The sequence below is a fragment of the Tamandua tetradactyla genome, chromosome 14, assembly GCF_023851605.1.
Source record: "Tamandua tetradactyla isolate mTamTet1 chromosome 14, mTamTet1.pri, whole genome shotgun sequence".
Classification (NCBI taxonomy): domain Eukaryota; kingdom Metazoa; phylum Chordata; class Mammalia; order Pilosa; family Myrmecophagidae; genus Tamandua; species Tamandua tetradactyla.
This window is the reverse complement of record NC_135340.1, coordinates 66978020-67005118: the sequence shown is the minus strand read 5'-3', so window position 1 is coordinate 67005118 and position 27099 is coordinate 66978020. Positions and strand designations below refer to the sequence as shown.

Genomic DNA, 27099 nt, shown 5'->3' with positions numbered 1-27099 from the left:
GTCTGACTAGCTCCTTGTGCTACTTATAGTTCTTTCAAAATATTAATCACAACCATATGATATACCATCTTAAAGGTTATTGCACAACTTAACTCTTCCAACTTTTAATCAGGGAATCCAGAAAAGAACTCTTGTGGGTGTTAAAGTATTTCAGGATTAGTTTTGAAATAGTTCTATTTTTTGCTATTATGATATCGCACTTGTCTTTGAACTCATCTTTGATTTAATCCTTCTGTATTTATAATCAGTTCCAAAATGTATATTTTTAGGAAGATGTTTGAGCTTTGTTCCTGTTCCGGACTTTTTTTTTCATGGCCTTACGGAACAATGAGAAGGACCCTGTGGCGTATTTTCACTTTATGAGTTTACATGGCCTTTCAATTCTTGTGTATCAACCAGCCCAACATGCATTTTGCTTCAGATTAATCTGTGTGCACAGATTATAAAATAAATAGCAAAAGTATTCCCTGAAAATTGAGAGGAAATTTTTCCTGTTGAAAAGTTAGTCTTCACCTGAAACCAGAATTACTGATTATTTCTAAGATCTCATCTAGAGAAACTCGAATGTCCTCCTTTTATAGAGCAAGGCATAGGCTCAGAGAAATTTGTTTACTACTGATTTTTAAATTATGTGCAGCCATCCCCCTGCCTGGGCCTCCTTTTCCTCTCCTGTGAAGTGAGAGGGCTGGTGTAGCTCACTGGCCTTGCAGGGACCTCAGGGGCACACTGCTCAGCCTAGCCTCCACCCTCCACCAGCTTGGCTCTGCTTGGATCTATTTTGTATATTGTGCATCTAGTAATATTTTGTCAAAATATTGACAAAATTTTGGGCAAAACTGGGATGAAAGGCACGTAGAGTTAAAATAGAGGTTTGAAAGCCGTTGTTCCACATGACTGAGACATCAGGTTCCATGAGGCAGGACCGTATCCATCTTGTTCAGTCCTGCACTGCTGTGCCCAGCATAGGGCCAGGCCTGTGAGGGGTGCTCTGTACCATATGCTGACTCACTAAAGTCTTTTTTTGGCTCTGTCTGCAACTCCCCCAGCTGCGTGGTGGCTAAACAGGACCAGAGCCAGTTTCTTGGCCTTTGATCTAGGGTCCCTGACTCTGCGACCCATGATCAAGAATGTTGGGGATCCAAGGTTGGGAGTGCCTTCCTGGACTCAGAAGGCATTGTCATCGCCTCACCTGGGCCTTGATTTCTGAGGAATTACAGCTGCCTGCCCAGAGTTTATCCCCCTCTGTGAAATATGAATCTTGCTCTTAGGGGGTCAAGTGTGTGGGCATGAATCCTTAGCCTCTCTGAGCTAAGCCTGTTTCATCAGGCTGCTGTGTAAAGCTCTCAGCCCAGCACTGTTAGCCAGGAGACACTCAGTAGATGGTAGATATTGGCAACTTGCATTGAAGCTTTAAAAAATGTGCCTTCCCTTTGACTCAGCAGGTCCACAAATGGGAATTTATCTAAAGAGGTGATGGATGATGATGGCACTAAAACAGTGTCCATCAGCATCCATCTATAGAATGTTATGTCATCATTAAAAATTACAGATACTTATATTTGACATCTATAAATAAATCTAATTAAAGATGGGTCCCCAAAATTGGAATTAGTGTGTGATCTCTTACACACACATATACATGCCTGTGCACACATGGGAAAAAAGGTCTGGAAGGATATACACCAAAGTGCTAAGGATGGTCAGGCTAAACAAAATTATGTCATCATATGTTTCTGTTTTCCCATTATTTCAATGAGCATGCATTTACTTCTATAATTATATTAAAAAGCAGTTAAGATAACAAAAAGCCATTCCTTGTCTGAAACTCCATTTTTTCACTTTCCTATTCTCTCATATCCTGAACACAAGCTCTAGTTTTCATGACCCCTCCATTTCAGAACCTTTTCCCTTGCCCAGGTTATGTTGTCTCCAACATTCCTGTCCTCAGCCCTGGTACCCCAACTCTGAATTTTGGTTTCTGGCCTACCAGATACCTATTAGGCACTTAAAATTGCCTTCCCAGTTAATCTTCAGAACACCCCATGGATTAGGGTCACTGTTCTCCATTTCATTAAAAACAAACAAACTCAGATGTTAAGAAGCCAGTTTCCCACCTACCCTTTCCCTACCCAACTCCTATACATTCTTCAAAACCTCCTCTGACAGCCACACCTGCCAACAGAGGACACATTGTCCTCTGGCTCCTGGGTCACAGACGCTATTGGCCACCAATATACTGTGGCTGTTTCCTTTTGCTGGCCTGGCTGCACCTATAGTCTGCACTTTCCCAGGCACATCTAGAGGGACCGTGGGGCCACAGGGTGTGGCAGAGGATGTCTACGTTTTCTGTTAGAGGGACCTTCCATGGGAAGGTGAATCTCCTAACTGTTTTCCCTCCTTCAGTGTTGTTTCCATGAACATTGTTCTCTACATTGCAGCCAGAAATATTCGTTGAAAAAGCAAATCTGTCCATATCCCTCCTCTGATGAGAACCCACCAGCAGGCTGCACCATTACAGGATAAAACCTGAGCTCCATTGCATGCCATTACTTGTGCGTGCCTACCTCTCACCCTTCACACGCTACTGATATCAAATTGCTTATAGCACCCCTCAAAACACCTGCTTATTTCATACCTCTAGGTCTTTGCTTTTCCTATTCTTGTGCCTTCCTACACCCCCTTTCATCTCTTTCACTCTTACTTATCCTTTACATGAGGTCGGCCATCACTCCAAGAAGCTCATCTACTGCCCCATCCGTGGGGGCAGCAGCGCCCTTTTCACACTTCTAACTTACAAGTCACACATGGTACTGAATCACCCCATAAGGATCTGTCTTCCCCATGGAGAGCAGACTCTCATACATCTCAAGACTTGCACAGCCTGAACTGGGATAAACTAGGAAAGAACCTGAGTGCTGTCTTTAAATGGTTTAAAGATTTGTGTATAGTAGAAAGCAGGCTAAATGTGAGTTGCTTAGGGGACAGAATAGGCTGATGGGAAGATAGAAGGCGCTAAAAAAAAAGGCTGTATGTTGAGCATCATTGGGTCAGGAAATAGAGACAAAACCACTTGTGTGTCTCCCACCCCAGGGCTAGTAGGTTTGCCCTAACAATGGGATGGATTGCTTTGCAGTTGGAGCAGGAATGACAGACTGGGGGAAGGGCGAGTGTCAGTAAGGGTAAGTACGAGAGGTACAGAAAAAGAAGGGGAAGGGGCTCAAGCCTTATTTTGGCCCACCAAACACTGATGCTTGGGATTCCTAACAGTGGGCTGAAATTTAATTAATAATAGACGTTTCATTTATTCTTTCAATAACTGTTTACTAGGCACCCCCTGTGTGCCAGTCTAATAGCTAACGACTTTTGTATAAGGCCTTAACCCAGTAGCCCCATGAGGGATGTGAGGCAGAAGCTGGTGACAGCAGGTATGGGCGGGGCGGGGCCCGGGGGCGGGGCGGGGCTGGCTCGGGTGTGGGGCGGGGCCCGGGTGTGGGGCAGGGCGGGGCCCGGGTGTGGGGCGGGGCCAGGGTGTGGGCTGGGCGGAGCCCGGGTGTGGGTGGTGCTGGCTCGGGTGTGGGGCGGGGCTGGCCCGGGTGTGGGGCGGGGCTGGGCTTTGACCGAGAAGTCCGACTCCGGAGCCTGTGTGCGGAAGGGCTCTGTAACTGCCTCTAACAAAGGACTGAATAAGACGGCCAGCCCCCCTGTCCTTCTGACTCTGGCCTTCTAGTGGAATTTCTTACAGGTTACCATTTATATCCTAACACATTCTTATTATAGAAACTAGCCTCTTGTGTTCACCATTTCTTTTTTAAAAAAAGTTAAATCCTGGAGAGGTGGTCCATTAGAAGAAGAAAAACCACAGCTACCCTGATCTGAGTTCCCACAAATTATCTACAGAATATATTCATCTTATTTCCAGATTTTTTTTTCCTTCTAGGTATTTAAATTTTTTTAAGTGCTTTAATTCAATGGATGTTGAAATTTGAAAAATAGAAACAGAATGGGGTGGGTTGGGATTAAATCTATAGGTGGGAAGGGAATATGCAGTGAGAAAAAATAATGAGTAGGATGTGTTCAGATTTACGTTATGTAAGGAGAAACCTATTTTAGGTTGGTGAGTCATCTTTTTCTTTTGCTTCTTTACCTTTCTTTTCTTTTTTTTTTTTTTTTAAAAGAGAGACTTTAAAAAGCTGTGGCTATCCTAATACTGAATCGGGAGAAGCAGCAATATTACTTTGTGAAGTTTCAAAGTAAAATGCTACTAAATCAGTTGTGCTCACAGCTCTAAGTTGGTGTAGGTTTAAGTAAAAAGCCTAAAAGAATTCAGAAAATTCTCTCTCTATTTACACTTCAAATTTGTGTCGAAGGAAGAGGGGGAAAGCCAAGTTGTTCCCTAATGAACAGAAAACAATCAGTTTGGGCTTGATCTGGGGTGGGGGGGAGGCAAACTTTTCTTTAAGGGGCAAGATAGTAAATAATAGGCTTTGTGGGACATATGGTCTCTGTCACAGCTACTCAATTTGTAGCATCAAAGCAACCACAGACAGCACACAAGCAAATGGGCACAAACAATTGGGTGTGGCTGGATTTGGCCCTTGGGCCAGAATTTGTGGACCCCTGGGCCAAGTGATTAAAGTTTGTTTGTTTTTTTTTTTTTTTGCATGAAGAGAAGCTGTTTCAGTTGCATGCTATTCAGAGCACAAATGCTCTCAAGACATTGAGGGGACTAGATGAGAAGCCCAGTTGTTAACCCCTGTGAGTGCCAGGTGTGGAACCTGGGGCTTCGTTCCATTCCTGGAAAAATCTACAGGGAGAAAGTAAAAAAAAAATCTGTAGGCCCAGACTTCTGTGTAAGTTCAGTGTGATTTTGTGAAGGATATATATGTAAAAGATTAATGTTCTATTTTTGGCAATAAATAACATGATGTTTTAGCAGAAGCAATGGCATAATTGAACATTCATTAAGTACTTTTTTACAGTTTGAGTTTTCACAAACACTATTAACCTCTTCCTGCTTTTGTCCTTTCATCACGAAGAAATGGAGCAACTAAAGGAAATCAAGATTTTTTGGAGAAGTGACTGATTCCAGGGCTAGAGCAGGGAAAGAACACAAAAAACCTGGAATAAGAAGTGCTCTAAGAATAAGGGGGCCGTGTCAAAAGGTCACAGGCACTCCATGAGGCTCCCAGTGGGAAAATCTGGGACAACTTGAGCACGGAAATAAATAATAATAGTAAGGGGTTATAATCTATTGAATAAAGTAAGAATTTGTGAGTCCACATTAATATATAAGTGAATAAATAAATAAGGGAGAAGCGAAAACTCATCTGTATCTTAGAAAGTCAGCTAATAAATGCAGAAGGAATGATGGAACTAGAAAAATCATTACTTGCCAGCCGTCATAATAACCAATCCAGGCAAGAGTCATTAATGGATTTTAAAACTAGGGTACCAAAGTTTGAGGAGTGACATGATACTCTGAGGTGATAACATGAAAAGATGCTTTTAAATTACAAAAGGTAAAATGGTGACTCTTCAGTGGAAAAAATTGGCAGGACCCACCTTAACAGACGATCAGGGTACAATGCTGTCAGCGGACTCCTCACAGGACACGCCACGAAAACTCAGCATCGCTTCTGCCACGTTCCTGCCAAGCATGCATTCCGCGAACTGAATCTTGAGGGAACCGCAAACAAACCCAAGTGGGGAACAAAGTAACTGAGAGCTAAGGAAGCAGAACGACTGAATGCAATGCAAGAGCTTGGGTTGTCTTTGGCTATAAAGGATGTTATTGGGACAATTGACAATATCTGGATAAGAGCTGTAGATTAGCTCTTAACAGTTAGTATTGTTTCAATATTAATTTTCTGATTTTGACCATTGCATTTTGGTTAGATAAGAGAGTTCCTTTTAAAAAAAAAAGAAATACAAGTGAAGTATTTGGGTAGAGGGCAAGGGAGGGAGGAAGGACTGAGGGCAAGAAGGGAGGAGAAAAAGGAAGAAAGGATTAATTTCCCATGAAGGGACGCCCTTGTCACATGGCTCACACTTGCAGAGACAGCCCCTCACAGCCTGGGCTTCCAGTCTAAGCCAGATGGGTCACTTCCCCTCAAACCTAAACAGCTCCCAGGCTGATACCACATCTTTCCTCAGACTGCTCCTGGAATGCCCTCTTTCCTCCTCTCTGCCCACCTTTGAAGGTGCCTCCAAGAGGTTTAGATGAAGAAGTGCCTTGGGGAGTTAGGCACCTTCTCCACCTGATGGGGGTCCTTAAGACCTCCCACCTGCGTCCTGTGACCATCTCGTGTCTCCGTGAGCCCCTGCAAAGCCCCTCCTTAGCCACAGGAAAGGAGTGTGTGGTCCCTGCCCCTGGGAGATGGATTTTGGAGGTGTAATGTACCTGGTGTAGATCCTGGGTTCAGGCTTTTCTGATACTGCATTCATCTCTACTGGTGCTGCCAGTTTTTCAGTCAAGTCAGAAGTATAGCATTTGCTGACAGCCTGTGGGATGGTCCGTTCCTTCGTTCTCATATGCCGCACAAGTTTGGGGTCCCTGCCGTGTCCCCCACCTGTGCAGGCACTGGGGAACCCGTTAGGAGACACAGCCCCTGCCTTTGAGGAACTTGGGGGCACTTTATCATAGCACCTGAGTAGACAATTTTTGTAAAATTACTTTCCCTTAGGACTAGAAAGTGGCAGGTAAAAGAGCCAGATGCCCCAGCTTGTCTCCCGGCTAGTTTTGTGAGGTTGTATTAGGCACATCACTGCTTGGAGCCTCAGTTTCTTCATCTGTTGAGTGGGGATAGTGATCTCACCCTGCTGCCGGCTCTGTCCACCTCTGAGAATTGTGGCCTTCAAATGGCAGCATTCTCTGTAGTGCTTTATAAATATGGGGTAGTGTATTGAAAAACACAGGGCCTTAAAGACAAAGAGGATGACAGTGTTGCCTCCACCTTGTGCTGATCTTAAGAGGAAGAGTAGTGCAAGGATGGAATGTAAGCGATGGGGGATGAAGTGCACCTGAGGACAGTGGCTGGGGCTGCCCCTTATAATGGAGGTCTTCACCGAGCCGCCGGGTGGCTCAGCCCTGACCCTCGGTACGGGGGCTGATGATGGCTTTTGTCCTCTCAGTGCACCAGGTGGCCGAGCGGGTGGAGGCCCTGGGGCAGTTTGTCATGAAGACCCGAAGGACCCTGAAAGGCCACGGGAACAAAGTCCTGTGCATGGACTGGTGCAAAGACAAGCGGAGGATGGTGAGCTCATCCCAGGTACGTTGCACCTGTTGTACAACAGGCGAGTCGGTTTTACTATTATAGCCGAGGGAGCAGCTCTCTTCAAAAAGTCCTTTTCTGATCTTTATGCCTTTGCTGCTTCTGCAGAGATTTAGCAAAGCTGATGAACTCTCTCGCCTACTGGAGAACTTCACTAATTTGGATAGATTTGGAATTGGTTGAGTAGTTGAAACATGGTAGACTGTAAGTGACTTATTTGATGAACCACTCTAAAACAGTTTCTTCCTGAGCATGTTTTCAAGATCTAAGTTATGAGTGAAACCTTTTTGAAAATACTAGGTTTATTTTTCCACCAAAATGAGGGCATAAGTCATTGAGATTCCATCAGTGGCTTTCCCTTTAAGACTTTAGCTATTCTTATGTCTTAAATGTTAGCGACTTTATGATGTATTGGGAGGGAGTATAATTTTGTTCATTCATTAATTTCATATAGTGTTCATGGTTTATTTTATTCTTATGTTTTAGTTATCTGTTGATTTTCATTTTATGTTAATAGTAAATTTAATATTATTTATGTATTTTAACCCATTTAATAAACCCTAGAAAATTAAATAAAGGAAAAATGTTTAGTCCTCCCACCCTGCTGCAACCATTATTGCTACCGTAGAACATTTCTTTCTAGTCTTTTTTTTTTTTGACAAATGCACATTTTTACAAAGTGGTTATCAGGGTGCACCGGTTGCTACCCAGCCTTTTGGACCCTTTTAGTCCCTGCAGAGTAAATATATGGTGGATTTCCTATCACTCCTATGCTACGCCTATGGGGGGGGGGTGGAGGGAGGGAGTTCAGCACGCTGGGCGCTCCCCACCCTTCCCCGTAGGAAGAAGCAGGCATGGGTGTGGGGAGGAGAAGAAGCAGGAAGGGTCAGTAACAGACTCAGAGACTCGTCAGCAGCCTTTCTCCCTTAAAAGGCAGGAAGTTGGTCAGCCTGACCATGTGGGATTAGGGTTTGAGGTAGAGGCACATCCCCTCCAGGTATGTAGGCCCCTGATGATAAATCTGTACTCCTGAAGGGAGCCACATTTGATTTTATGGGACTGATTTTAGACTCTTGATTCCCTTTCTCCTTACGTGTCTTTTTCTCTCTAGAGAAAGTGGATGACTTCTTCACATCTAAAGGGCTGTGAGACTGTTAGTGACAACAGAATTTTGGCAGACAGCATTGGGACCCCAAATGGGTGGACAGTGGGGCCAGACAGGCAGGCATCGCGTGGAGGAAGCCACCAAAGTGAGCCCTTACTTGGTGACACCCTGGGCTAATGTCCCCCTCCCCTTTGCCCATCACAGGGGCCCTGGGAGTGGAGGACCCCAGGGTTCAGGCATGGATTCCCAGCTCTGCTCTCAGCACTAAAGGCTGACCCCTCCTTCAGCACACATTACATTTGGGCATTTAAAGAAATTAGACCAGAAGAACCGGTGTTTCTGAATCTTGAAAAGTCCCGAGTCACTGGCTGTGACCTCGTTTCAGGATCCCACAGCCACACACAGTGTTAATGTAGAACTCTTCCGTGAGATCATGGCACACAAGCAGCTATGCCACTTTAGAATCAGACCTTCTTTGGGTCCCTAAGTGGTTTTATCCAGGCTGATTTCTCCTGCTTCATTTCAGCCAAATCTGATTTCACATGGCTTGAGTGATTAAAAAACTCTAGCCTGCCTTAAAGGCTGCAAATTTGCCATCCCTGAGAATGAGCAGGGGCTAGGACGCTGAAGGAAGTTAGTTCTTCCATTCCTCTTGCAACTGACTTGACTGAGAGTCTGCTGGCTGAGCAGGCGGCTGTTTTGTAGGACTTGAGGCTCATGTGGCTTTATCATTAGTGAGTTTGTACTACAAATAGATGGCCTGATAATCACTCCCCACCCCCAGGGTGGGCTGCTGCAGCAGTTCCAGTTAGAGTAGCCACGATGTCTGCGGCCAGCCCAGAGCTCACCTTCAACAGGGAGTGTCATTTGTTTGCTGAACAAGTACCCACAGGAGATCCCCATCTTTATAGGAGAATCTCATACATTGTTCTCAGGGTAGGAGTAACGTGTCAGACCAGGGAGCTGTGATGCCTCCAAGCACCTGAGAAGTTAAGGCTTAGCTCAGGCCCTCACAGCTTCCCTGCACAACTGTCCATGACCAGAGAAGTGGCCCAAAGAATGGGGATGGTGCCGGTCCCCAGAGCTGCAGGAAATGTGGACCAGCACCACACCTGGTGGGAAGGATAAATAGCCGTAACGGTGAGAGAGAAAGTAAAACAGACCATTATTTACATGGTGGGTATCTAAAGATAATTCCAGGTTTATCTTATCCCTGTAGAATTTTTTTTTTTTTGTTTTGACATTTAGGGTATTGTGGGTGGCTGCAGTTTACCAATAAATTGTGCTTGATTTATAAATGTTAGAAAATAAATGTCCAGATTTATTTTCTATAGCTGTAGCTATACAAGGAATGTAAGGTTGAGAACCGAGTCTGTAGCCAGCCTGGAAAACTCAATCCCGCTGCTTTTTGCCAAGGACAGTTGGAGGGCCTTAATTATCCAGATCCTCACGCTGTCATTCCACTTCACGTTGGCCAACTGGACACAGCCTTGACGAGTGATTCTCAGCAGTTCTGTTAGAAATTGTGGGCAACACGTCAGCTTTTTGCTTTTTCCCTGCAGGATGGGAAGGTGATCGTGTGGGATTCCTTCACCACGAACAAGGTAAGACATTGTTCCTGGCTGCATCCGAGGGCCTCGGGGTCTCAACGTCTTTTAAAAGTGCCCTGGTCCAGCCACGCAGCCATGTGCTGACCTCCCTCCAGGCCCCTGTGCAGCAGGCCGCCGCCTCTGGGGGAGTGCTCCCCTAGCGATGGGAAACCCCAAGAAAGCCCATTCGAGTATTTGTTCCTCTCGTGAGCTGAGCTGGGACTGAACTGAACCAGCCTGTGCTGTGGGGGGCTCTGAGCCTGTTGCGAGGCTGGTGTGGGCAGCACACTGAGTGGACTCGTATGAGCATGGTTTCCAATATTTATTTTGAAGGAAAATCTTCCTTTTCACTATATATAAAAAAGACTGATATTTGCCCCAAATTGAACAGCATTCATATTCACCATTATTGGATGTGTATCGTAGGTGTGTCGTAGGCAGCTTTTCTATGATGAGATCAAGTGGGGGCCCAGAGCTGTTTTATAGGGCCCCAAATGATCAGGCCTCTGGGGAATAATAATAAAATGGAACAGTTTGCAAAGAGCTTTCCTATGCTTCGCTGGAAGCTTCTTACCCCAGCACTCCTCAGCCAGCAGTGCATGGATTTCACTGCTTCTATTTACACCATAGGGTGCTATAGAGCAGGGATGGCCTGGTTTTTAGAGAGCCGTGGGAGCTGCCACTTGTGGCTCCTGCAGGAATATGACCATCACTTGTAAGGAAAGGGTGCCTGGGAGAGACTGGCAACCTCACTCTCATTCTCTGAAGGATAGTGGATAACTTCTTGACATCTAAAGGGCAGTGAGGCTGTTAGTGACAACAGAATTTTGGCAGGCAGCACCAGGGCCCCAAAACACAGAGACTCATAGTAGGAAAGAAGACCAGCACTGAATGGACTTTAGAAACCATCTAATCCAACCCCCCTACTTCACAGGTGAATGAGAACCCAGGGAGGAGACTTGGCCGGCTGGCCTGGGGACACACATCTTGGTATGGGGGCGAAGAACAGGCCTTGCAGAAATAAGACCACAGACTTGAACATTTTTAAACAGGGCTTTTGTTGTTTGCTTCTCTGCAGAAGGATATGGGAGACTTGGCCACCAGCCAGAAACTAGGGACTCAGTTCTTGATGCTTTGGCCTGATGGCCTCCCTTTTATTCTTGAGCACAACTCAAGATCACCCTCCCAACACACACACACACACACACACACACACACCCTGTTCCATGCCTTTCCAGGAATTGTTTTGGGATCCACAGGGGACTGAGGCACTTGTAATATGCATGTGAAATGTCATTCAAGAATATATTTTGGAAACAGGAGGTGGGGGTGGAATTAAAGTAAACATAAATCTGAAAGGAGGTTGAGATGAAGCTTTCTATGGAAAAGGAGTCCCAGCACCCTTGCAGAAGAACAAAGGGAATCTCATCTTCAGAAGGAAGTACACATGAAGGATATTTTTTTGCAAGTAGGGATTTTTAGCTTTTAGGATCCCTGGTATAAAATTTGGTTGATTATGGGAGACTGTGTCCATTGTCCATCTCCAACTGATAGCCTTTTCCCCCACACCACTTCCCTTTGAAATCATAATGTAATTCGGGCGGAATTCGTGTCAAGGTTAACTGGTAAGACGTTTGTGTGGCAGCGTCTCCGGTTTGCGCCTCCTCTGAACGGCGCACCCTTTGTTTCAGGAGCACGCGGTGACCATGCCGTGCACGTGGGTGATGGCCTGCGCCTACGCCCCGTCGGGATGCGCCATCGCCTGCGGGTGAGTAGGCGCCGCAGCAGCCTTCCAGGCGGGCTCTGAGCCAGAAAAGACCTGCAAAGCCTGCAAACATCAGGAGCTTGCCGTTATTATTATTATTATTTTGGCACAGGCAGGCTCAAGGGATTGAACCCGGGTCTGCAGCATGGCAGGCAGAAATTCTGCCACTGAGCCACCATTGCCCACCCCTTGTCATTATTTTGTTACCTTGTTAAGTGGTGTTGAATTCCCCCTGAACTTTATCAAAGAGAAAGATTTTCATAAAATCTTTCATAATGATTTTCATTACAGACTGACAATAGTGTAACTTCCAACCCTGTCCCCAACTCCTTAAAATACTGTTGGTGAGGACATTGGCGCAGACATTTTGAAAAATCCATTGGGAGTGTGTGTCAAAGAGTCCTGGAAACTGCATAACCTTACATCTAGTGATTCTGCATTGAGGAACCGGTTCTAAAGGAATCATCCAAAATATAGGAAAGCTTTATGAATGATGACGTTTATTGTAGCATTATTTAAAGTAAAGCAAAAACAAAAAAGGAAACACTATGCCCATCAAAGAGAAATGGTTAAGTAAATTTTGGTACCTGAATTGAATGGAATATTTTCAACCATGAAAAAGAAAAATTCTTAATCACGATAAGGAATAAGAGCATAGAGTTTACTAGGAATAAGCTCATTTTAAGAGGGTTGGCAGTGAGAACTGAAGCCAGCATAATTCCCTGTCCCTGTGTTAAACAGTATTAGGACTGTACAAATATTTCTGCATGTTTAAACATAGTGTAAAGGCTGGAATACCAAAAATGCAATAATAATTATTTGTTTGTAATGGGGCTATGGGTGTTTTTCTTTTCTTTATAATTCCCTCTATTTTTAATTTTTAAAAATAAGTAGATATTATTTTTATATTCAGGAGAAAAAGATTTTCTTTTAAAAGGGAAAATCCTTGGCCCCAAGAAAAATTTTGGCGCTTTCCCTAGGCAGTCACACCCACCAATTTCCCTGGTACCCCCTCCCTTCGGACAGCTAGTGTGGGGCATCTCCCCACTGTCCCCCTCCACTTGCAAAGATCAGATGTGCCTTTGGAACACATGCTCACATGAAATACATGTATTTCATATTTTCTAAAATGACTCAGAAAAGTACATTTTTATCCGTTTTATAACTAGATGCCAATATCTGTATAACGTTTATCCCCATCTGCTTCCTAAAATGATGTAAGATGACCACATTAAAAAGCACTGTGTATATTATATGTATCCATAATAAAAGACATTATATATATATTTATTTATATATGCCACAATTATAAGGTAGGAATAATAAATATTCTACATAAAAAGGAGTAATAGGTTTCAAATTGGTCACTGAATGCATAGAGTTTGATGAGTTATATAATTCTCAGTATACAATACTGAAATATCAGGTAACTGGTTCTAAATTACAAAAGGAATGTATTGGGTGGGTCCTTCTGAGATGTGCAGTGAATGTAATAACCAAGTGAGGGGTGTCTTCAGCAGTAGTTTAGTAGATGATGCTATAAAGCTGCTTCTTATTTTTGACCCTTACTAAAAGGAACCCAGTGGAAGGACAGAGGGACAGGGAAGGAAGAGGACCATTTTGCACAGACCACATATATGGCTTTGGTGACATACCCTGGTGCAGAGAAAGAGTCCAGAGTGGAGGGTTGGCTAGTACCTTCATCTTGTTCATGTTTCCCCGGCCCTGGCACATGGGGGTGGACTGTACCTGTACTGGCTGCTCACGGGTTATTATGAGCACCAAAGCAGATGAAGTCTGAGATGTGAATATTTGTGTAAACTTTTAAAAATATGGTGGTCCAGTGAATGAGGAAAGAGCATCAAAAACTAAGCCTAGACATGTTAAATCTTCATTTTACCTAGATCTTTTCTTAGAATTGCTAAAAACAACCCTGAGTCATTTGTGTTTTTAGGGGTAAGTCTAACATCTTGATTCCCAGCCATAGCCTGATGATGTCCCAGTACCTCCATTATCACACAGACCCACACTTAAGCCATGTTCTCTAATTGTCTTCATAGGTAATAGAGGAGGTATTTGGATCTCTATCTACCTGACTCCTGTGTCTATCTCCTAGTTGGTTCCAAACTTGAAAGCTAAAATGCCAACAGCTTCAACAAAAACCCCTTAAACTCCGAAAAGTATGTTGATTATATATTTAGAAATTTTTATTTGAGAGTCGTGTCTCCAAGAAGCCTTCCTTCAGGTGTTGTATGCTTACTATGTTCATGGCCTCTCCTGGAGATAAGTTAATGATAATGCCCACTCATTCAGCATCTCCTATGTGTCAAGTGCCATTCAAAACTCTTTACATATCTTCACAACAGCCCCATAGGATAGGTGGATAGGATTCACTCCATTTTATAGTTGAGGAAACTGAGGCTCAGAGGACCTAAAAAATATGGTCAGACTCACACAATTAAGTGGTGAAGCACAAGTTTAACACCAGGTGCATTATACTGCAAAGCTCCTCTACCTCTCCTAGCAATGCCAATAACCCTAAGCAATAAGTATTCCAACCGAGCCATAGAGAAATACTCTGAAGCTTCAGAATGGAGAGAACACATCCTCCTTTGAGGGTCAGGAAAGACTGTGTCCTCACCATGCTTGTCCATTGCCACAGCCTAAGTACACATCATTCTTATCTCGAAGAAGCTTGCCAAAGCTGATTACTGATAATAAATTGCCCCAATCTACACCTGCCCTTCCAAGCAGCCGGGAAGGCACAGAGTTCAGTTACTTTCCTCTGGGCCTCAGAAAAGAGGGGCCCCATTCTAAGCACCATTCCCCACTGAAAGGAAGCAGGGCTCCTTGGAGTAAGGCTGATTTTAGGTCAGGGGCAGGAGAGCAAAGTAAGTCTAGGATAATTTTTTGTTCTAGAAAGGAAATTTTTGAAGACCACTGGAGTCATATCAAAAGGAAACAGGAGCTGGTTTGGAGGGACCCTCACTGTCCAAATTTGAATTTTGAGCACTGAATGGAGTAATAATAGTAATGGCTCATAACCCACTTGAACAGAAATCCATGAGTATATGTGATATGGGAGAAGAGGTAGATGCTCTTCTTTACAGAAAAATGCCAGCACATAAATGCAGAAGAAATGATCAAATTAGAAAATCACTATTTTGTATCCCTAAAGTAATATTTGATCCAAACAAATCTGGTTATGCTATAATCATTGTATGGAATGTTGTTGAGAAATGGAATAGTCTTATGGTCTCAAGGTGTCACATGGAAGGTAATTATACATTCCAAAGGAGAAATATGCCTATACAGTAGAGCCATCCGGGGACCCCACCTGTCTTAGTTTGCAAGGGCTGCTATGACATATAACACACAATGGCGTTGGCTAAAAGAACTGGACTTTTATTGTTTATTGGTTTGGAAAGCCAAAAGTCCAACATCAAGATATTGGCAACACTTGTTTTCTCCTCAAGTCTGTCGCTTTCTGACAATCCTCTGCCATGGGGTCATCTCTGTCTCTGATCCTCTCATTTCTGCTCATTTCTGGCTTCTGGCTTCTTCTGACCAACTATGCCTGAATTTTCTCTGCCTTATAAGGACTCCAGTCACATGGATTAAGGCTTACCCTGATTCAATTTGCCCTTGTCAAATAGGATCTTCAAAGAACCTATTCAAAATGAGTCCAATGAATTTGAGTCAGCCGTTACCTAATTCCAGCCCTTCACCTTTGTAAGTTCTATCAGCTAGGCTCTCCCATTGAAATTAGGACTCTGTCTCCTTACCTTTCCATTTGCACTTTTAAAATAACTGTCTCCTTTTCTGCTTAGAACTTTCTATTTGAAATTGTAACAACTCCATCTCCCCTTGTTAGAATCCTTAAAAGCCTTGAAACCCCTAGACTCAAGGAGACTGATTTTTGGGCCAATAGGCCATTTGATCTCCTGCTTCGCACCTAGCAATAAACTTGTTCTCTCTTTGAGAAAAAAAAAAAATGAATCCACACATTTTACTAATAATAACTGCATGCCTTTTTGTGGGAGAGCGTTATTGGTGGGAATGTAAATTGGTGCAGCCTCTGTGGAGCCTTTTTGGCAGCTCCTCAGATAAAAGACATAGAACTACCATATCACCCAGCAATCCCACTAATAGGGATGTACCCAAAAGAATTGAAAACAGGGACCCAGAAAGATGTTTGTGCACTATTGTTTATAGCAGCATTATTCACAATAGCCAAAAGGTAGCTGCAACCCAAATGTCCATCAACAGATGAACAGATAAACAAGATATGGTATATGCACACAGTGGAATATTACTCAGCCATAAAAAAGGAATGAAGTCCTGATACATGCAACTACATGGATGAACCTTGAAGACATCATGTTGAGTGAAATAAGCCAGCAGAAAGGGACAAATATTATATGATTCCACTTATATGAAATAACTAGAATATGCAAATTCATAGAGACAAAAAGTAGAGTACAGGTTACCAGGGGAAGGAGGAATGGGGAGTTAATGCACAGTGTTCCTGTGAACAGGATTGCAGGGTTCCTGTTTGGGGTGATGGCGAGTTCTATTAATGGATGGTGGCGAGGGTAGGACAATATTGTAAATGTGACCAATCCCACTGAATTGTATGCTTGGGAGCACTTGGGATGGGAACTTTTATGTTGAATATAATGTTTCCGCAATTTAAAAAGGGAGAGAGAGCCACAAGAGACATTGACAATTAAATGCAGTATTTGATCTTGGACTGGGTCTAATAATGGAAGGGAAAATGCCCAAAAGGGCATAATTGAGACATATGAAAATTAGGAATATAGACTGTGAGCTTTATATAAATACTACATTTCTTGACTCTTGATAACTGTATTTAGGTGGCTACCTAAGTGAATATTCTTGTTTTGGGAACTATACATGGAAATTTTAAAGTATATGCTACTCTTAAATATTTAGAACATGTTTGGATGGATAAATGGGTGGGTGGGTGGGTGGGTGGATGGGTGGATGGATGTGTGGATGGGTGGATGGAGAGATGAGTAGATAAAATGATACAGCAAATGTGCAAAATGTTAAAAGTTGAATCTTGGTATCTGGGATGGGGGTGTATGCTGGAGTTCTCTGTATAGTTGTATGTTTGCAACTGTCCTATGTTTGAAATTATTTGAGAATTTTTTTTTAATTTGGAGAAAATGTTCCAATATATAATACTGCTAAAGGAGAAATTTTTTTAAAAATTTATGTGAAAGTACTATGTGAATGAGTATGAATATACATCTTCTACTGCCCTATATTAACCTCTATATTTCTTTCTTTCCATACTAGTGGTTTGGATAATAAGTGTTCTGTATATCCACTGACTTTTGACAAAAATGAAAACATGGCTGCCAAAAAGAAGTCTGTGGCTATGCATACCAACTACCTGTCGGCCTGCAGCTTCACCAACTCTGACATGCAGGTAAGTCAGCAGCTCTTGGTATTGGGTCAGTCTACCATGGAACAGAGTAAGTCTTAGAGAACTAAGGCGCGGCAGAGCATGTGCAAAGAGAAGCAGCATTTCAGGTGTCTCCTTTAGTGTGCTCTGGGCATTTGCTCTAAAAAGAGGCCCCTATTACTTCTCATTGGTTGTTATTTTTTAAATAAAATCAGAAATGAGGAAGTTAGGGCTATTGATTATCAATTCAGTTGAGACAAACCATAGACCATATTGAAAATCCTCCTATAATTGACTCAGTAGTGATGGGTGTGGAACAGGGAACTTTCTAGGGTGGTGGAAATTACCATATCCTGGTGGTTATAGATGCTTATGTGTACAAAACTTCATCAAGCTGCTGCATTTCAGAGTTGTGTGTTCCATGCATCCCACTGTACATACTTTGTACTCCTCTTCTAACAAATGGAAAAAAGAAAATACTTCATATATTAATCTGTGCCCTACTTTGAATAAGCCACAAAGTGAAAACAACACAACTTTAATGCTTTGACTGAGTTTTCTTTAGGAAGTCTTAAAGGGATCCCATAGTCTATTTAGTCATATTAATTCAGCAAACCCTGTAGGTGTCTGCCACCCAAGTGCCTAATGCCACCGAGCTCTGGGGCTGAATGCACACCTGATCTTTGCCCCCAGGAAGTGAATAGTTAATCTGGGACCCTTTGCCTAAACCTGTGAGTTTGGCTGCAGCACTTCAGTTTCTGCCTCTGATGTCACATGGCCATCTCCTTCTCTGTCTCTTCTCTCCTTATAAGGACACCAGTCATGTTGGAGTAGGGCCACCCCCGAATTCCCTCTGCAACTATTCCCACATAGGGTCACATTCTGAAGTCCTTGGGGTCAAGGATTCAACGTATCTTCTTGGAGGGCACAATTCAGGCGTCCAAACACTGAGTAATTGTTTAATTGTTGACTGGTGGGATGTGGTCAGCAGGGAGTGTTTGCACCTGTTCTTTGAACCTGACCTGGAGTCTTGCAGATCTGTGCAGTAGGGGACGCTGGGGCCCCTGGCTACCTGCAGTGGCCAGAACCAGATGTCGATGGGCCTGAGGAGTTGCCGAAGTAACAGGAGACATTTAGTCAGGATAAGGGGAGACTCAGAGGGATGCAGGAACGGTGAGTCACCAGGCACCAGAAGTCCTTCTGGTGGAGACCCATCTCCTCTCTCTGTGATGCCACAGTGTTGGGGGTGCGGCTAAAAGGGGCAACTGATGGTTAGAAAGTGCTTCCTTTTAACCAGCGCTGGCCAGAGACTGTGGGAAGTCCCTGTTGGCTGTCTCGGCAGGGCTGCTGCTGCCTGGCTCCATTGTGTTCTAGTTGGTCAGTCCTAGGCAGGTTTTTTATTTTCTGTGTGCTTCATTTTTCTCACCATGATTTCCTCCCTCATCAGTTTTTCTGAGAATTATGTAAATTACATAGTACAGTCCCTGGTAAATAACAGTAAGTGTTTACGCTTACTATTATTTTATTATTAATGTTAACACAAAGCTTTGTGGGTGATTCATATGCACAGCCTGGTTTGGGTATCACTGAATTAAAGAGCATGAAGCTTTCTTCTCTCTCTGGGATCTAGGATTAAAAAAAATGAAATCATGTAGCGGTAGAGGACTGTGGAATTGAGTCTGCAAATCGTCGACATTCCAGAACAAATGAGTGCAGTGAGTTAGGGGTTCTGTTTAGCACATTTATCTTAATACATATTTGGTTTTCAAATTTTGTTTTTACTTATATTTTAATGAGGATGATAAAAATATTAAAACATGAAATCCCTATTAAGAATTTACTTTTAGGGCAGTCCATGGTGGCTCAGCAGGCAAGAATGTTTGCCTGCCATGCCAGAGGACCCAGGTTCGATTCCCGGTGCCTGCCCATGTTGAAAAAAAAAAGAATTTACTTTTAGCTCTTAAAAAAACTATTCATTTTTTTGATTGAGAAACGTGGTATGGACAATACCTGAATTAAGGAGCAAGATGGGGAATGTTTTAAAGCAGGTTATTGAATCCCTTTTGGGAAGGACTGCAGGTGTTAGGACAGGAATTGAGTGGTGCATCTACCAGTGGGTATGGCCCAGGAAAGAGGGAAGGGAATTGGAGCATTTTTTTCACTCTTTTTAAAAAAATATTTTTATTGAGACATCTTCACGCACCATACAGTCCATCCAAAGTATATATAATCAATGGCTCACAATATCGCATAGCTGTGTATTCATCAGCATGGTCATGTTTAGAACGTATTTATCACTTTAGAAAAAGAAATAAAAACCGAAAAGAAAAAACCCATATAATTGGAGCATATTGCAAAATACAAATATCAAAATTAATATGCAGTACAAATCTTATGCATTCATGAGCTACATCCAGCTTAAGTTATCTTTTCAGCTGTACACAGGCCTTCTGAGGGAAGACATGGCTGGAGGGATGCCTGTGGACAGTTACAGGGCTTTGCAGCCTTGGAGAGTCCCCATATTTGATTGCTGCCCCCAAGTAGGCTTTGGAGAGGCGGGGGAGCCATGCCCATGAAGCTGAAGAGCTCTGGACTCCCCAGCCTGTGCCCTGTGAAGGTGCTCTGAAATGGCCTCTTCTGGCCCTGGGGAAATCTAGGCCTCTGCCGGCTGCCTGGCAGAAACCCTATGCCAAGACAGTGTAGCTGAGCTGCACAAGGCATGGTGAGAGCAGATTCCCTTCCCTTCAATCTGTTTTCTCCCTGCAGGAAAAAGAGATTCTTTGTGAGTGCTGAGTCTTAAATATAATGGAGGTGGAAAGACAGGAGGAAATTAGGGAGAAGGAGAGGATGAGGGAACACTCCCAGCCCCCTGGAAACTGAAGGTCCAGTGTGGTCCGCAGGTGCATGGATTGCTGGCAGCCCTGATGGCTTGGATCTCCTTCCTCCCTTAGCCATCAGGAATCGACCCCGGCGGGCTCTGTTACAGCCCTTCCCTCCTCTTCACCTGGCCAACTCTTCCTTATCCTTTAAGACCAGCTCAGATACTGCCAGAGTGGGTTTGGTACCCCTCTCATCTGTTTCACATTCCTTACCTGTTCGACAACATTTTTCACCCACTCTCATAAAATTGATCCTTTTTTTGTCTGCTGTCGATTGTACAAGAAGCCTTCCGAAATACTTGCGACCAAGGAAAGCTGTTTATTACCTATTGCAGCAAGGGAGTATACCAACTTGACAGAGTCTTCTTAATGTCTCAAATGGAGAAATTAGGCAAGTGCTTAGAGGGTTTCAGGGTCCAGACTAAGTGATTTTTTCTTTTTAAATTGGAGAAGTTATGGATTTATAGAAAAATCATGTATAAAATTCAGGATTCCCAATACAAGGTATTATTGAGGAAAGCACATTTTTATAACTATAGTCCATGGTTTAACTTAGAGTTCCCTATTTGTGCTATGCAGTTCCATGGATTTATGTTTATTCTAGTAACATATATACAACCTAAAATTTTTCCTTCTAAACATATTCAAATATATAATTCAGTGCTGATAATTGCATTCACAATACTGTGCTTCCATCACCGCCATCCATTACCAAAACTGTTCCATTGTGCCAAAGAGAAACTCTGTACATTTTAAGCTATTCCCTACTCCCACCTCAGTTCCTGGGAACCTGTGTTCTAGATTCTGACTCTATGAATTTGATTATTCTAATTATTTCTTATCAGTGAGATCATACAGTATTTGCCCTTTTGTGTCTGGCTTATTTCAGTCTACATGATGTCGTCAAGGTTCATCCATATTGTTGCATGTATCAGAACTTCTTTCCTTGTTATGGTTGCATAATATTCCATGGTGTGTATATACCCGATTTTGTTTATCCATTCATCTGCTGATAAACACTTAAATTGCTTCCATCTTTTGGCAATTGTGTATAATAATGCAGCTATGAATATTTGTTTGAGTCCCTGCTTTTAATTCTTTTGAGTATACACCTAGAAGTGGGATGGTGGAGTCATATGGTAATGCTGTAACTCCCTTTCTGAGGAACTGCCAAACTGTCTTCTACAGCAGCTGCACCATTTTACATTGCCACCAGCAGTAAATGAGTGTTCCTGTTTCTCTATCTCTTCTCCAACACTTGTTATTTTCCATCTCTTTAATAGTAGCCATTCTAGTAGGTGTGAAATGGTTCTCATTGTGGTATATTCTGGATATTAAACCTTTATTGGATATGTACTTTCCAAATATTTTATCCCATTGTGGAGGTTGTCATTTTCCTTTATTATTTTTTTTTTCCTTTTGTTGCTTGTGCTTTCGGTTTCAAGTCTAAGAAACCATTGCCTAAAATAAGGTCCTGAAATGCTTCCCTATATTTTCTTCTGGGAGTTTTATAGTTCCGATTCTTATATTTAGGTCCTTGATCTACTTTGAGATGATTTTTGTAACGTGAGAGAGAAGGATTGTCCTCCCTTCTTTATTTGCAAATGAAGGTCCATTTTCCCAGCGCCATTTGATGAAGAAACTGTCTTTCCCAATGAGTGGTCTTTGTCCCTTGTCAAAAATCAGTTGGCCATAAATGTAAGGGGTAATTTCTGACCCCTCAATTCAATTTTATTGGTCTGTATGTCTGTCCTTGTACCTGTACTATGCTCTTTTGATTACTGTGGCTTTCTAGTAAGTTTTAAGATTGGGAAGTATAAGTCTCAAACTTTGTTCTTCTTTTTCAAGATAGCTTTGGCTACTTAGGACTCCTTACCCTTCCATAAAATTTGATGATTGCCTTTTCCATTTTTGCAAAGAAGGCTTTTGGAATTTTAATTGGGATTGTGTTGAATCTGTAAATTGCTTTGGGTAGAACTGACATCTTAACAGTATTTAGTTTTCTAATCCATAAACATGGAATGTCCTTCCATGTATTAGGTCTTCTCTGATTTTTTAGTAGTGCTTTATAGTTATCTGTGTACAGCCCTTTCCATCTTTGGTTAGATTTATTCCTAGAGATTGATTCTTTTAGTTGCTATTGTAAGTGGATTTTTCCTTGATTTTTTTCTTCATGTTGTTCTTTAGTAGTTTATAGAAATATTGCCGGTGTTTGGGTGTTGATCTTGTACCTTCCCACTTTGCTGAACTCATTTATTAGCTCTGGGAGCTTTGTTGTGGATTTTCCAGGATTTCCTATATGTAGAATAATGTCATCTGCAAATAGGGAAAGTTTTACTTCTTCTTTTCCAATTTGGTTGCCTTTTATTTCTTTTTCTGGCCTGATTGCTCTGGCTAGAACTTCAAGTACAATTTTGAATAACAGTGGTGACAGTAGGCATTCTTACCTTTTTCCTGATGTTGGAGAGAAAGCGGTCAGTCTTTCACCATGAAGTAGCATTTTAGCTGTACGTTTTTCATGCATGTCCTTTATCATGTTGAAGTTCTAGTTTTCTAAATGTTTTTATCAAGAAAGGATACTGAATTTTGTCAAATGCCTTTTCTGTGTCTCTTAAGATCATATGTTGTTTAGTTTTCCTTCCTTCTGTTAATGTAATGTATTACTTTAATTGATTTTCTTATGTTGAAACATCCTTGTATACTTGGGATAAATTCCACTTGATCATGGTGTATAATTCTTTTAATGTGCTGTTAGATGCAGTTTGCTGGTATTTTGTTGAGGATTTTTCCATCTACTTCATAAGGCATATTGGTCTGTAATTTTGTTTTCTTGTGGTAGCTTTATTGGCTTTGGTATGAAGATGATGTTGGCCTTGTAAAATGAATTAGGGAGTGTTCCCTCCTCTCCAATTTCTTGGAAGAGTTGAGCAGGATTGTCGTTCATTTTTCATGGAATGTTTGGTAAATTTCCCCCGTAAGGCCATCTGGTCCTAGGCTTTTCTTTGTTCGGAGGTTTTTGATGACTGGTTCAATTTCTTTACTAGTTATTCGTTTGTTAAGACTTTCTATTACTTTTTCAGTCAGTGTAGGCGGTTTGTGTGTTTCAAGGAATTTGTCCCATTTAATCCAGGTTATCTAATTTATTGGCCTACAGTTGTTCATAGTATCCTCTGATAGTCCTTTTATTTCTGTGGGTTGGTAGTAATGCCACCCTTTTCATTTCTAATTTTAGTTATTTGTGTCTCCTCTCTGTTTTTATTCTTCATCAGTCCACCTAAAGGTTTGTCAATTTTATTGTTCATTTCAAGGACCAACTTTTGATTTTGTTGATTCTCTCTATTGTTTCAGGCTGGGTGATTTTAAAGCAACTCTTTCAAGGTGTGAAACTGGTTTATAACATAACAGTTTTGGCTTGGTGGGCCCGGCAAGGTGAGGGTCTTGAGCAAGCTATTAGTCATCATAAGTGTTCTAGTTTGCTAGCGGCCAGAATGCAATGTACCAGAAACAGAATGGCTTTTAAAAAGGGGAATTTAAGGAGTTGCTAGTTTACAGTTCTAAGGCTGAAAAATGTCCCAATTAAAACAAGTCTATAGAAATGTCCAATCTAAGGCATCCATGGAAAGATACCTTGGTTCAAGAAGGCCAATGATTTCAGGGTTTCTCTCTCAAGTGAGAAGGCACACAGTAAACACGGTCTTGATTTCTCCCTCGGCTGGAAGGGCACATGGCCAACACGGCGTCATCTGCTAGCTTTCTCTCCTGGCTTCCTGTTTCATGAAGCTCCCCCCAGAGGCGTTTTCCTTCTTCATCTCCAAAGGCCCCTGGCTGGTAGACTCTCTGCTTTTTGTGACTGTGACATTCTGCTCTCTCTGAATCTCCTTCATTCTCCAAAATGTTTCCTCTTTTATAGGACTCCAGAAACTTATCAAGACCCACCCAAATGAGTGGAGACATGTCGTCACCTAATCCAGCTTAACAACCACTCTTGATTAAATCACCTCTCCAGGGAGATGGACTGACTATAGTTTCAAACATACAGTATTGAATAGGGATCATTCTGCCTTTATGAAATGGGATTTTGATTAAAACATGGCTTTTCTAGGGGACATACATCCTTTCAAGCCAGCACAATAAGTAAATGATTTAGTCGGGTTGCAGTCTTATACTCCAGGAACAAGTGCTTCCTGGAGCAAGCGGCTGGGTCATTTTTACTTGGTCTCTGCATTATTTAATGCCATAACAAGAAAGTAGGCCTGGTCCCAGAGTTGTTTAACACAGGGACAATGAAATTATGTTGGTTTCAGTTCCTATTGCCAACCCTGTTAAATGGAGCACCAAGACAGCAGAGACTAAAACACAGTCTTCCTAGAAATCTAATGCCTAGCACAGTTACTGGATGTTGTCAGCACATGGCAAATACTTATTGAATCTGCATGCCCAGCACCTTTCAGTGGCCCCCGGGAGCCCGGATTGTGACATTCCTGATTATCAGGACAGCAACCTGCTCTAGTGGAAAGATAGGAAAACATCTAACAAAATCCCCAAGTGTGCACTAGTGGGGCCCCAGCATCACTTGGGAACTTGTGAGATATATAGACTCTCAGGTCCCACCCAAAGCCTTTATTTTAGCAGAAAGTCCAGGTGATATGTGGGCACCTTAGAGTCTGAGAAGCACTGGCCCGAACAGCAGTGGGTTGGACTGCTTGTCGGAACCATGCACAGTTTCATTCAAGAAATGTTCACGGAGTACTTTCCATGTGCCAGGCAGGCATGGAGCCCTGGAGGGGTAGCAGTGGGGCCTCTGGCATTCCATACTTTGGAGGAACAGTGACCCATAAACTACTAACTCAAGGGCAGTGATGGTGTTGGAAATGAACTTTTTCTTTCTCAGTAATGGAGAAATATTTCTATGCTTGGAAACCAGGTCTAGTGAGGCGTGGTATCTGTGTGTATGTGTGTGTTTGAGGAAAGACCCACTTTTCCCTGTAATTATAACAACCCTTTTACTGTCCTCTTCTGGCGAGCAGATCCTGACAGCAAGCGGTGATGGGACCTGCGCCCTGTGGGACGTGGAGAGTGGGCAGCTGCTGCAGAGCTTCCACGGGCATGGGGCTGACGTCCTCTGCTTGGACCTGGCCCCGTCAGAAACTGGAAACACCTTCGTGTCTGGGGTAAAGATCCAAGAAGCATCTCAAGGACAAGGGGTCCTTGTCTACAAAGGAGGCTTGTGGCTGGCAGTTGTGTCTATTTGTGAGTCTACTCTGGACTCTTCCCTAGAGGTCTGCAGAGGTTATTCTTAGCTCCCCTCTCCACCTCAGCCCTTTAGGTGGGGGCCTGGCTGTTGTGGCTCCATACCCCTCACGGCTGCCTGGGGGGTAGGTACGGTGCCGTGCCATGACACTGACACTCAGCAGTCTACTGAGGGGACCTGGGTGCTCTCCTGGTATGAATAGGTGGCTGAGGCTGCACATATGCTACACGTTTAAATGTCATTCCTCAAATAAGCAGGAGAGAGTGCATCTGAGAGCATGAGAGACAAGATCAGGAGCACCAAGTAGCTCCTGACATGAGGTGAGGCTGCACCAGGACCAGTGCTTTGGGGACAGTATTTGAAGGCTCAGAGGGCAGACAAAGCAGCACAGAGGAGCACTAGAAGAGGAGTCAGGAAACATAGGTCCTAGTTTTGCCACCTAATTTTTGTCATCTGTAAATTGAGAGTAATGCACAATAGTACCTCTTCCAGTCCCTATCCCAAGATATTATGAGCAGTAGATGGGAGAATTTACAATGTTTTCTACAAATGGGAAGAGCAAGTATTTCTCTGCACAGCCAAGCTGCCCGCATCTCCGTCCTGGGTGTTAGGCAAGGACCCTGATTTTCTTCTTGGGTATTTGGTCCCATGTGTATATGTTTCACTCCTGTCTGTGCCTTTGTCTAACTTTTTATTTTTCCTCCTCAACAAAACTGGGTTTTTTTTCATATTATTAATGTCATTATAAGACCCTTGTCTTATATTGTCTCCTTCAGAGCACTAAACTCCATTCGATTTAATATCCCCTAAAGGTATGAAGACACCCCCACTTCCTTTTTTCGCTTGGAGTGCCAAACCCCACAGTGGGTCTTTCTGAGATACCAGTTCTGGGACTACCTCCCACCCTCTGCTCAATTTGAAACCAACAACTTCGATACCAATTTTAAGCCCCTGCTTCTGTTTGACTATTGAGGGTCTAAATCATCCTACCCGAACTTGATGGCAGGAATGCCCTAAGGGAATCCATCAAAATGATCACTAAGCCTTGATGTGAAAATCTCAAGTTTATGATTCTCCGGGCCTGTTAGCAACCCAGAGCAGGAGGAAGGACAGGAGTTAGCAACCTCTGATTTCACAGGTGTAGAGATGGAAACCCAGGGAGCTGGTTTGCCCAGGCCACCCAGCTGAGCGCGCCCTGGCTTGCCGATTCCCAGTTTGGCATGCTGTGCTGTTAGGGGTGCAGATGGCCGAGGGTGTACCCAGCTCTTCCTCCGTACCCCTCAGACAAAGCTGGGACTCCAGGCCCCTCAGTTTGGGCACTGCCAATCAATTGATTAGTGTCACGGTCAGAGGGGTTCACTACACGCTGTCTGCCTGCCTTCCCTCCTGGGCTTAGGGAGGCAGATACAAAGGGGAGGGAAGAAGGGAGGGAAAATGTAGGGAAGAAGGAACTGCCCAGGAGGAGGGTGACAAGGATGGACTTAGGTAAAGCTAGTCTCAAAGGCCTGCTGTGGCCATTCACTAATGGGAAGTAAATGGCTTCTGTTTCGTAAATGGACCTAAGCCTTATCTATTGACAGTCCTTGCGATGCCCATAACTCTGGGTGATTTTGCATTTTTAGGGATGTGACAAGAAAGCCATGGTGTGGGACATGCGTTCTGGCCAGTGCGTGCAGGCCTTTGAAACACACGAATCAGACATCAACAGTGTCCGGTCAGTGAGTAGAATCTTCATGTTCTCTGTTCTCCCGGCTTCCCCCGGCCTGGGGTAACCCTTTACCCAGGAACCACCACCAGGCTCAGTT

At 43.2% G+C, this 27099-nt stretch overlaps 1 protein-coding gene across 2 annotated transcripts in view; it reads left to right on the top strand.

Moving 5' to 3' along the window:
• The window catches only part of GNB5 (G protein subunit beta 5), a 53105-nt gene that overhangs the window by 14998 nt on the left and 11008 nt on the right, over window positions 1-27099 (top strand). For both annotated transcript variants that reach the window (XM_077127915.1, XM_077127914.1), the window contains exons 2-7: window positions 7132-7268; window positions 9939-9980; window positions 11657-11733; window positions 17056-17188; window positions 25071-25214; window positions 26917-27008. In XM_077127915.1, coding sequence (XP_076984030.1) covers window positions 7132-7268; window positions 9939-9980; window positions 11657-11733; window positions 17056-17188; window positions 25071-25214; window positions 26917-27008 — 625 coding nt within the window. The remainder of the gene's footprint in view (window positions 1-7131; window positions 7269-9938; window positions 9981-11656; window positions 11734-17055; window positions 17189-25070; window positions 25215-26916; window positions 27009-27099) is intronic.